Here is a 12,463-nt window from a genome sequence, read left to right on the forward strand (position 1 = left end):
TAACACGGCTAACTTCTCTGCATCTATGGTGTAGTAGACTTTTCACATCCAGCAGATGGCGCATTTCCCCTGAAATCCAGGCGGCGCTCTCTGAAGCTTGGGTAGACAAAACTAACATTATTGGGGGCAGTTTTTTAAGCACCACCCCTACCCATCCTATGTGCCACATTCAGTCCATGCATTGCATGGTATGAGTTTTACACTGGAGAGAAGCGCGATCTACTAGATCTTTTAGGCTGAGCTGTGAAGAAATTAATATCTGCTGCTTTTTAAACTGGTAGAATTTTGGAGGAAAGGTGCTGCAGGCAGCACCTGTTGTCTCATGCCTGTGCTCTCATACTCCCAAAGCAGTTGTGCAACTTTTTTTTTAATACGTATTTTGAACAATAAGATGACGTCTGTCCATGAATAAAAAAGATATATGCTGCTTTAAATTAAAAAGTAGGCAGCCAATTTTAACAGGGGGAAGGAGAACAAGACTGACAGCTGACACTAATTTACATGTACTGTATGTTGAAAAGCTAGGATCACGACACAGGCAAAGAGCCCCGTTTACATGTTACGTGTGTCTTTACCCTGGGGATTCCCACTTTATAGTCAAGTCAGTTTCTTTTTCCTCCTTCCTCCATGTATTTTTCTCATCTCTCCTTCAGTGTTCAAATTTTAGAAACTTTTTGACTTGAGGCTTTCCCAGTCTAGATTATGTGTGTGTGTGTGCATATGTCTTATTCAGTGCATGTGGCCAGAAGCACATTTTTCATTGTTACGATTGAATATGTGGTAGGACAGAGCCCTGGCCTTAAGCCCAATTCCAAGGAAAGGCCCTGACAACAGTGTGAGCTCTGCCCTGATGGAACTCGCAAATCTGTGTGCTAGAATGTTTGTACTGGGGAATAGCAGGAACAGAGGGGGAAAGACCTGTCTTTTCTCACATTTAGACTTCATGATCTTTAACTCTGGTATATTTTATGCAAATACAGCATCTCTTTCCAATGCTTGGTTCTAGCTTATTCTTTCTTTAGCTGCCACTACCTTTAAAAGTCTTTGAACAGCTTCTAGAGGCCTCTGTCAGTGCTTAGAGAAAGGCTTCTTCCCTGTCCTTGGACTCACAATTCTGAAATTTATCTTGAGGCTTAGGAACTTAATGTACAGAGGAGAATGGTTAAAAACTTGAGATTCTTGACCTTTCCCACTCTGCAGTTGCCTGCTGGACTTTTGATTATTTTCTGTCCTGGACCCTATGACTACATTCCTTGATGTTTTCACCATTTCCTCCACCTACAGGGCCAGGCCGACCTGCTCAAACACTCCAAGGCAGAGGCACTGGACACGCTATGGCAGATTCACAATGCCGCACAGTCCTGTGGCATCGGGCGGAACGGAGCCGCCTCCCCTGACCTCTTCCGCAGCCGAGCCGTCCTCGATCCCATCCCGGAGACAGAAGGAGGAGGCAGCGACACGGGGTCTTGCTGACTTGGAATGAAAAAGGCTAGAGGGGAGGGAATTCATGGACACAGCAAGTGCTGCACAAAGACATTGTGATGAGACAGGTTTTTTAAAAAGAGAGAGAGATGAAGCATGACGTTGCCTCCAGCGTGGGAGGAGGGGGAAACGGTTGACTTCTTGAGTATTTGCGTGTGCCACAGCTGGGGGCACCTCCACTTCCAGGCAAGGTGGCAGTTTCCGATTCAGAACCCTTTTAAGAGCAGGAGATCTAGTCCATGGGGCACAGTCTGCGAACATGCTCCTGCACAAGCTCCATGGGGTTGGATGCAACTTGCTTTTCTGCTGCTGAAAAAGCAAAGAGGGATCGCCTTTGACCATCCCAAGAGGCAATGCTGGATCACAGGACCTGCATGGACAATAAGCCATGTGGGCGAGTGTGTGTGTGTGATGTGCCATCAAGTTGTCTCCAACCTATGGTGACTCTATGAATGAAAGACCTCCAAAACGTCCTATGTGAGATGGAGGCTTTAATAAAGAGGGAGATTTGGCAGGACTGAGTAAAACAGCTGGCTGGATCCAGCCCGTTGTTAAAAACTGGAGCTGCTGCGTTTCTGTGCTGTTTCTGTTGATTCACAAGGGGCTTTTTCATACCAGGCTTCAGAGGCACTGAAGGGGTGAAGCAAGGTGCAGGGGGTGAGGGAATCAAAGGAGCCTGAAATGACAATGGAGCAAGGCTGACCCAGAAGCTTTTATAGGGTTTTGGCTGTGCAGTCCTAAGCAGAGTTACCACCTTTTTAAGGCCATTGAAGTTGGTGGATTTCGAAGGGAATAACTTCATTTAAGATTGCAAAGCCAGTGTATCCTATGTTCTGGCCTGTTAGTATAAGGAAGAGATCTTCCTTGGCTATTCTTCCTGCAGTCCCTGCCTTTCGACCAAAGCTGGCTCATAGCTCAAGTTCCTTGTTCACATTCCACAGGAAATGTGATCCTTCAGGGCTCATCAGCACACAGCAATTATGTATGGGTCCTTTATTGCTTGGAAAGAGGAAGCTGCAACTTGCATTTTCTTGGGCTGGCTTATAAGAGTCTTTTCCCCTTCTGAAACCTGTAACGTAATTCATTGGGTGGGTGAGTGGGGGTGTGCCAGAGATGGGAATCCCCCCAAAATCAGAGTGGGTCATAAGGCTAGGCAATCCGCTGAAGGGTGGACATTCCTCAGAGCATGTTATTTGGAGAGGAGGGAGGCCTCCAGAAAAGGATCCCCAATACGCCCCAGCTGTTAAGCTCCTAGTCAGAGCCAAAAGGAAATTGCCAGGGTAGGATGAGGAGGATCTCAGATTTTCTTGTTAATTCTCCTAACTGGAATTGTTCAGTGTTCTGGATCATGGAAAATTGTTGAATTTAGGATTTGGGGGTGGATGTTTTCATTTGATTTTTTTAAAGAAACAAAATAGGCTTCAAAATATAGTCTCCCAAGTTAGTATTTTTTATTACCTGGTTTTGGGGGGAGTGTGGATTCCGCAGAATGTCAAATTTAGCTACCACCGCCTCCCAAAAAGAGAAAAAAACTGCCCCTCAAAATCAGCTGTGAAAGTTTTGATATTTGACATTTGGATGCAAATGTTGCCAAGCTGTGAATTTGTGCAAACTTTCCTTTTAGCTGCGCACATCATTCTGCCATTTCCCTTTCCCGTGCTTTGAGTGGTTGAGGTGGGAAGTGGGGGTGCAAGGTTGTGGTTCTGTGGCTGGTCCCTGCTCCTCCACCTGTCAGACCAAGGAGGTATGTTCTGGAATTGAGAAGGCTATTGACAATAAAACCTGAGATTCTCTTTCATTTTGTTGTCTCCTTGAATGTTGCTGCTTCCCTTGTAGTCTCTCACTCTCACTCTGATGTCAGAATCCTCTGTCTTCACTATGCAACTGACTGTTCAGTATTGTCATGGATTCTGAAGAAGGAACTGTAGTTCTGTGAGTGGGGCTACAGATTTCTACTCAATGTGAGGGGCAGGTGCAGTGCTCAATGAATTTGAGGTTACACTCTGGGGACTGAAACAAATGAGAGGAGATTCTGTCAATAAAATACAAATAGTAGGCTCACGCACCCTCAGTTTGCCTTAGGGCCCAGCAGGGAAGGGAAAGGGAATTTAACCCATCAACTTCCAATTGGTTTTGTTATTCCAAAATAAGCCCCGTTTTCTCTATTAGCATTTTAAGATGCGTCTTTTTTTTAAAAAAAGGTATCCTTTAAAAAGACATGCTGAGGATCCATGTGCAAATTTTCTTTACATGATACATCAATATGGAAAGTTTCCCAAAGACAGATACATTTGGAATATGCTAATTTAAAGTGTAGATTCTTTCTTGACTACTTGCACTCTTAGCTTGGAGTCTACTTGGCAACAGCAGATGCACATTATAGAATATGGGCCACCATAAATATATACTGGGGAAAGGGAGCAATTTCACCTGCCAGAGAAGCCTATAGGAGATGTGCATGGAACCTTCCTCTGTCCCCCCCTCCCCCCCCCCACCAAAGCCCCTGTTCTCCTGGGTGGACTCTGAGACTAGACCTGCTAAGAGAAGAGCAGCTGAGGGGAGGGATTTCTTTTTTTGTTAGGGTGGAAGGTAAGTGTCATCAGGAGAAAGATCTTAATTCCTGCATCACCTGTTGCGCACAGACCCACATTTTGCCTGACTTTTTAATGTACTGCATTTCATGGTGTTTTGCCCCTTAATTTGAGGATCTTTTCTTTGGGAAGCTGAGAAGGGCAACTAGAAGCTGAGGGTGGCAGGGTAGCTGCACCCACAAAACACCCATCTGTGAGTGCCAAGGGCCTCTCAGTTTCTCAAGTGCCACGTGCCACCATGGAAATATGCCAATACCACGTGCCAGGCCAAGGCAATGAAAAGGCTGCCTCTCGCTTCCCCTTTAACTTTTTTTGAGGTGATTAGCGTAATGGGTCCCTGCCTAACAAGGACGGCCCGTCTCATTATCCCAGCCAAGCCTTCAGCCGCTTTTGTAGCTCATGATCAGCTGCCGAGTTCCTCAGACGGGTTCATTAGCAGCGGGAGGAAAACAACAAAGGCAGGTGAATGTCTTGGCCTGTTTCTAAGAAACAGCACATGAAGAGATCCTTCCTCTCTTTTCTGATCTAAACTATGGGGATGGCGGGGGCGGGGGGAGGAAATGGATTATTTTGGTCACCACAATTGAGGGGGTCATGTACGGTAACAAGTGAGGCACCTGATGGCTGCTTAGAGCCTCACCCTATAAATCCTCCACTGCTGGAGGCATTTTCAGAGAACTTCGACCCTGGAAGATCATGACACAAGACCCCCTGTTGACTTGAAGATACCCCAGAATATGGAGAGCCCCAATGCTAAGGTAATGGTTATGTTGGGTTGGAGGTGCCAGATCTGGGGAGGGGGGTATACAGGATAAGAAACCTTTAGATAGGAGCTGTAGACAGGGAAAAGTTACACCAGCATGTGCTTGAGAAGGAGATGTGCAAAGAAGTTTTTTTTAAGTAGTCTGTTAGAGGATGCTGCAGAAGCAAGACATCTTCGAAGTCTTACAGAACTATGTATTGTCGAAGGCTTTCACGGCCGGAGACCGATGGTTGTTGTGTGTTTTCCGGGCTGTATTGCCGTGGTCTTGGCATTGTAGTTCCTGACGTTTCGCCAGCAGCTGTGGCTGGCATCTTCAGAGGTGTAGCACCAAAAGACAGAGATCTCTCAGTGTCCAGAGACACTGAGAGATCTCTGTCTTTTGGTACTACACCTCTGAAGATGCCAGCCACAGCTGCTGGCGAAACGTCAGGAACTACAATGCCAAGACCACGGCAATACAGCCCGGAAAACCCACAACAACCATCTTACAGAACTCTTTATTAGTCCGAAGAATGCTGTGAAACGGAAGCTTGCATCAACCTAAAGTTAATACAGTAAAGGATAGACTCCTCCTTACTGTGCCTTGTCTCCTTTGGGGGGCCCTCATGATTTTCTGCCACTGCTGCTGTGTTCCAGAGGACAGAAGCATTACTACACCGGCTCAGAGGGTTTTGATGGAATGGGGAAAGGTGCAGGTCTGATAGATGGGTAGAGGAAATATGAAAGGGGAGAGCAGCAGAGGAGAAGGTGAAATGAGGTAAGGATGGTTTAGGAAAGGCTTTGCAGGAAGTAAGTTGGCTAGAAGAGGTTCTTACGTTCTTGTTGAACAGAAGTTATTCCTAACATAAAATAAGTCCTGGAAGTAAGCAACCAAATAAGCCAAAACCAGGTGATCAAAACAGGAAGTGGGAAGAGAGAGAGGACATGAGAATTTTCTTGCTTGGGTTGGGTCCACCTGGTCTATCGCTCTGCCCCCCAAACACAAAAAGAAGCATGAAATCAAAAGCCCTTCATTTGATTGCTCCCAGCACCTGGCACAGTGAGGAATACCACTTCTGAACAAAGAGGTTCTATTCATTGATGTCCAGGTTAATAGCCATAGACATTACAGAATTCTCCAATCCATTAAAAGTATCTGGCACATCTTGTGACAGCGAATTTGATGATGCATAGCTTGAAGTATGTCTTCTATTCTAGATGGCCACCAATTGGTTTTAGTAAGTGGCTTGATGTTGTAATGGTTGAGGGAGAGAAAAATTGCACATTCTTATGATACCCATTGCAGCTGGTTTATTCTGAGCTTAAAAACCTCAAACTCCAACCCTTTGATTGCTCTTCCCGGTCTTTTTATTCCTGTGCTTTGGTATCCTTTTGGAGAAAAGGGATCAGGCGTTGCATGCAGAATTCTAAATGGAGCCATCGGATGGCTTTATATAATGTCATTATAATGCACACATCGTTATTTTCAATTATGTTTCTAATAAGAATTCTGCATTCTTCACTGCTGTCGAGATATATTAATTTGGCATTTTCAGTGAACATTGCATTATGATGCTAGGACTTCTTTATTGGATAGCTAGAGCGAGTTCCAATCTCATCAGTATTTATGTAGTTTGGATTTTTGTTTTGCCCCCAAACGCACATCACTTCACCCTTACTTATACTGATAACTCCATTTTGTTGCTCATTTGTTTAGTTTGAAGCTCCACTTGAGGGTTCACCAACTTGAATGATTACATTGGCTGCAAACTCAGCTGTCTTGCTGTTTGCCCCTGCCTTATTTCTCAGTCAGATAAATAGCATACATCTCAATCCGGAGATCCTTGAGAAAACAGTTTGTTGTTTTTTTTAACCAGTTATGGAGCCATCAAAAGACCTGCCGTCTTAAGACTGCTTTGACTTCTTAAGAACTTTTTTAAACCATTGGTCCCCCCCCCCACTAAATTAGGATTTTGAAAATATTTTACATTAAAAACACATTTGATAACTTCAGTGGCAAAACGTAGTTAATTTCTGTTGGATTTCCTATAGATTGCTGGTTACTGAGATTCTTGCAAGGAAACTGATCCAATAAAAGTATGCTCTTAAACCAATACGCACACTCAAGATCTGTTCACACCAAATAGTTATGTCTGAACCATTAAAAGATCTTGACTATGCCTGAATACGTACATTTAAAAAACATAGGTGAATGTGCATTGGAATTTTAGTTTTCGAAAATATAGGAGACCACACAAGACCAGGGGTTTTTTTCTGGGAAAAGAGGTGGCGGAACTCTCAAGAGGGAAAAGAGGAAGAAACACACAGGGTTCTTTGAAATAATATTATTTTCGAGCACTATTGCCGAGTATTTTCAAGAGGTGCCGGAACTTCGTTCCACTGCGTTCCCCCTGAAACGCCCTGCACAAGACTATTATCTCTGAGTTAAATAATCCAAGATTAAATCAGAGAAAGAGAGAGACAGAGAGAGAGAGAGAGAAGGATAGAAGGAACTGTTAATGAAGGATTTTGTTTAAAACATTTTGGATGTCTGTCTCATCTCCAGTCAAGTCATCCTGATTGGTATGGCTGTTGCTACTCTTTACAACAGTGAGGCAGGACTGCTCTTCGCAGAAGCCATGCTGTTTGTTTGTTTTTGCAAAACTACAAGTGACACCTGACACAGGTTGGATACTTGTCAGCTTCCCTCAAGTTTTGATGGGAAATGTAGGCATCCTGGTCTTGCAGCTGTAATGGAGAGCCAAGCTGTAAAACCAGGATGCCTACATTTCCCATCAAAACTTGAGGTAAGCTGACAAGTGTCCAACCTGTGTAAGGCGTCACTTGTAGCTTGGCTCATAGTTCAGATTTAGTTCAAATGCAGACATGTCTCTTGCTCAGCGATTAACAAATCCAAACCTTTCCGTCCAACGCCTCACACTCCCTTGTGCATTGAGGCACCCGCAGCTCGGCCAGCGGACCATCCTTAAAGCTTCTGGAAACATTTTCAAGGAAACCCAGGATTTCAGCTTTGTACCTAACAAGCTAAGTTTGGCTTCCAGGCCCTTTTATATTTGCATTTCCCAATGGCACTGGTATGCACATATACCACAAAAATGAACTCATTTTCTTTATTATTAAATCTAATAGCAAAGTGGGTGGCTTGTGCCAGTTGTGGCAGAGGCAAAGTCATGCTGTCCATAGACAAGACGGGTTTCTACATACCCAAGGGACTTGCCAGCTTTGCCCCCAGAATTGCTTCATAAATTTGACTAAAACCCTCAAAAACTGCCTTATGAAGCCTGAACATTCACCAAGCGGCATGAAATGTTGAGCAACTGAGACTCAATTAAAAGAGGAAACATTGGGGGAAGTGGGGAAATCACCTTGCTCAAGCCCCCAAAAGATTGTCGAACCCTAGAAAGGGAGATTAGGATGGGCAGAGAGTGGATGATTGCCAGGCAATTTATTTCCCTCTCCTGTGAGGCCCCAATTTGTCCTCTGTAATACAGAAGACAATGGCTAAATGTTATTCATCGGTAACAAAAGGACCCCTGGGCTATATACCCTGCCTTAAAGGCACTGCAGGGCAATACAGTCTCACTTATTCCTCTGGCAGTAGCACACGGGCATTCCTGGCTGCCACTTGCTGACACCACTCTGTCTCCTCCTAGATCCACAAAGGAACCTCATTGCTCCTGCTCCTCTTGCTGTGCTCCTTCACTGTAGCCAAACAAGCCATGCCCGACTGTTGCCGTCAGAAGAGCTGCTCTTGCCGCATCCTTGAGCTGCTCCACGGGATGGGCAACCACGCAGCGGGCATCCTCACCCTCGGCAAGCGGAGTCACGCAATGATCACCAAGGCCTTCCAGAACCGGCTCTACCAACTCCTACATGGCTCCAGCAACCAGGCTGCTGGGATCCTCACCATGGGCAAGAGGGAGGCTGAGCTGGCAACAAAGCACCAGGAGGGTATGCCCAGAAACCAGCCAACGCCAGCTTCAGGGCCAGATTTAGCCAAGGGGTGCTTAGCACCCCTTGAGAATGACTTAACATCCTGCCAGAAACTGAGCAGAGCAATTGCAGTATACTAAGGTGTGTGTGTGTGTATTTGCAAATGAAGAAAGTGTTTCCCAGGAATTCCTGCGAGTCCTCTCTCCTGTTGAGCATCACCACTCCTGCTGTTTAATGCCACTTACATGCCAGGTGCTGTACCAGAGGTCCAAACAATGTACCCTGTCCCCCAGTGTAAGATAGCTCTTTTCTGGACATCTGTCACTTCCACTGTGCTTTAGCAAATAAAGCAAACCATTGCATTTCACAGCCATTCTGTCTGTCTACATCTGTCAAGAACAGCATAAGACTACAGAATCCATCTATTTCAGCATTCAGTCTCTAAAGCTGCCTGCCCAGACGTCTGTGAGAAGCAAACATTTTAGGCACTAGTTCTCCCTTATTCTCAGACACTGGCACTAAGGTATACTGCCTCCATACATGGAAGATCTATTCAACTATCACAGCTAACGTAGTTTATAAAAATTTGTTCATACATCCATTGGGGGAAGTGGGGAGCTTCCTGACTCTAGTGGGCTACTCTGGAGGAGTCCACTTCAAGAGCCTTCATGAGACGATCTGCCCACTGACTGTTTCCAGGGCTATAATCAGCTTTCCTTGCTGGGTGGGGCTGCTACATTTTTCTGGAGCAGGGGTCAACTAAATGAAAGGAAAGCCAATGATTCCCTTATCACCTAGGACATGGAAGCCCCTCCCTCTCATTCTGCTTGCAGTGAGTCAGGCACTTTGCACACACTCAGAAGGCATCCTCGTTCCAAGTCTGCACCCTGGACCTCAGAAGGGGTACCAGAGTTCCTCTCCAATGAACTCAGGCTTGCATTTGGGGATCATAACAACTTCCCTCTGCCTTGTACTGGGAAAGAGATTTCTCCTGGTCATTGAGTGGTTAGGAATGAAGAAACCAGGAAGTACAAAATTTATGAAGGTTCTTTATTTGGATTTTTCCAGTATTGCCCCACTTTCCCCCAGTTGATGCCTAAATGGGTTTCCACCCTTTCTCATATGTGTGCATGATTCTGCCTTACACCGTAGCCTTGTTCACAAGTTAAAGAGGACACACAATTCGTGTACAGTTGAATTTTCTTTACACATGCGCTGAGTAATTCTCATGTTACACTTATCACATATACATCTGAAGATATGAGTTAAACCCCACATATCCAGATACCAGTCCCTGGTTTTATTTGTAAAGTGAACGTGCATTGGCTCTTTACTATAAACAGGTACGGGCATGTACATGCAGGTTGTACATGCACTCTCTATAATATGAACAGGGCCATTGAATGCGGGTCAAGGACTTTCATATCAACTACCACCGAAACTTTCAAACTGGAGATCCTGGGTCCTGAGCCAGGGTTCTTCTGCAGGCAACTTAGATGCTCTACTGCTACAAGAATTTATGATTCAGGCTAAAATTTCAACTGAGGATCAAAATTCCTGGCTCAGAGCTTAGTCATTCTCTCCTGGACAGAACAGGCTTAATGATAGAGAGTTGGAGTGGTGATTCCCAGCCTTTTTGGTACGGTGATCCACAAGTCCAAATGTACTTTGTATGGTGACCCATTCAAGGCTGACTCAAAAGATTGAGAAGCAGGTAGAGAGTGTTGAAGCACTGTAGGCGGCTGGCCACGAGGCTGGAAGGAGCAGTGCCAAGACAGAGCCTAAGCTCACACAGACTTCTTTCTCCTCTTGCTTTTCCATGCATCGAACAGCCCCCTCCTACTTTCCAGCCTCACCCCCCCTTCTTCCAGACTCTATCATAATGTTACTAGTTGCCAGACAACTTCTTTCCCCTCATTACTTTTGCAAATAGGGAGGGAGATGCGAGAAGCTGGAAAGGAAGAAGAGGCGAGAAAGAGAAGGGTGCAAAGGGCAGGCACCATTAGGGATGGATGGCCTGCCATGCGACCCACTTTTGGGTCCTCTCCCACAGGTTGGGAAACACTGAGGTAAGGCATCTATTTTGCATGCAGAAGGACCCAGCTTCAATCATTGACATCTCCAGTTAACAGGATCAGGAATTAGCTGACATGAAAGGCCTCTTGTTGAGACCCTAGAGAGCTGCTGCCAGCCAGAGTAGACAACACTGACCTTGACAGAACAGTGGTCTTGATGCAGGAGAAGGCAGCCTCATGCCTTGACGCTGTGTGCAAATCCCAACTTCAGTTCTTGGCAGTCTTAATTCCGAAGCATCTTTCTGGTAGCACAATGTGGAAAGACCTCCACAAAGGGCCTTCTAATCTGCACGTATTTTCCCACCCACAACAGGAGCCATAATTCGAATTTAAGAAAAACTTTGGAAGGCCAGCGCCATTAGTTCTGCCCTGTGAAATGCCTCCAGGTCTGGAGCCAGGTGGGTAGCTTCAAAGTAATGAAAGGAAAATAACGGATGACGTCATCACAACCAACAGAATCTTCTAGAATTAGCTCATCAAGCTCCAATGTTTGAATGCTTTTAACTACGAGTGTGGGATATAGATGTTTTAAATAAATAAAATGGAAAATTATTAGCATGAGAAATGCGTAAGTGGAATAAGAACAGTTATTTTTAAGCTCAGAAGCTTTTACCCACATAACAAGCACCATCCTTAAATTAATAAGAACTTCCATGCAGACAATCTTAGTAGCTAAAGGGGGATTTTTTTCCAGGATCACTTAGGTATAATAAGAGGGGTAGTTAGCTTCAAAAATCCACCCAATCCTGGGTGAGCAGAGCTAAAAGAATCATGTGGAAGGCTCGGTTGCTGGGGGGTGGGGGAGCTGTCCTCCACTGGTATGTTTAACCATAGGGTTGGATCCTGCTGGCTTTTCCACTGGTGGAAGGGGGGCTGTGCCCAGTAAAAAGGAGGCTATGCTGGGGATTGTGGGATTTGCATGGACAAAAGCTGTGTAAGGTAGGGGCTGCAGTAAGGAGGAGAACAGAGCAATATTGAGCAGAAAAAATGGCTGGATCCAACCTACAAGGTCCAGGGCAGTTGTAAATCCAAGAAACCAGAAATGCTTCAATGGCACAATTGCAACTGAGAGATAAACCATCTATTATATATATACTGTTCTTCCATCCCTGTTATTTCTTTATCATCTAAGTATATAACTGACTAAAATAAGAGCCATAATCGTAAAATCTGATTTGGAGGAAAAATCTTCTTTGCAAGGGTGGTGGGCAGAACTGAGCATCAAACCCCTCCCCCTGTGTCATCCCAAGGAAAAGGGATTGGGCATGACGCTACCCAGCATCCTGGGTTTTATATATATATATAAACCATCTATCTATATGCAAATTTCAAATACAGAAATCCTTTACTGTCCAGTGTAGGACCATGGTAACACATTATCTACAATGAAGCATATACTTCTACATATAAAATCTGCCAATGGATATACCCAATTGCCAAGGGAAGACCTCAGTCACAAGATTGAAAATACCCTGTGCATCTGTGAAATTGAAATGGACTCACCTGTAGACTGCTGTAAGACTGGTTGTCTGGCTCTGAATGACAACCCCTTTATCTTATATTCCTTTGGGAATATCATGGACTCCTGCAACTAAAGCCAGGATGCTGAGTAGAGTCAT

At 44.9% G+C, this 12,463-nt stretch overlaps 1 protein-coding gene across 1 annotated transcript in view; it reads left to right on the plus strand.

Moving 5' to 3' along the window:
• The window catches only part of LOC129340673 (inactive phospholipase C-like protein 2), a 41,028-nt gene extending 37,748 nt beyond the window's left edge, over positions 1-3,280 (plus strand). The window contains exon 6 of the mRNA XM_054995599.1: positions 1,285-3,280. Coding sequence (XP_054851574.1) covers positions 1,285-1,473 — 189 coding nt within the window. The 3' untranslated portion in view covers positions 1,474-3,280. The remainder of the gene's footprint in view (positions 1-1,284) is intronic.
• Positions 3,281-12,463: the final 9,183 nt, after the last annotated feature.

The sequence above is a fragment of the Eublepharis macularius genome, chromosome 12 (genome assembly GCF_028583425.1).
Source record: "Eublepharis macularius isolate TG4126 chromosome 12, MPM_Emac_v1.0, whole genome shotgun sequence".
In the NCBI taxonomy this organism is placed as follows: domain Eukaryota; kingdom Metazoa; phylum Chordata; class Lepidosauria; order Squamata; family Eublepharidae; genus Eublepharis; species Eublepharis macularius.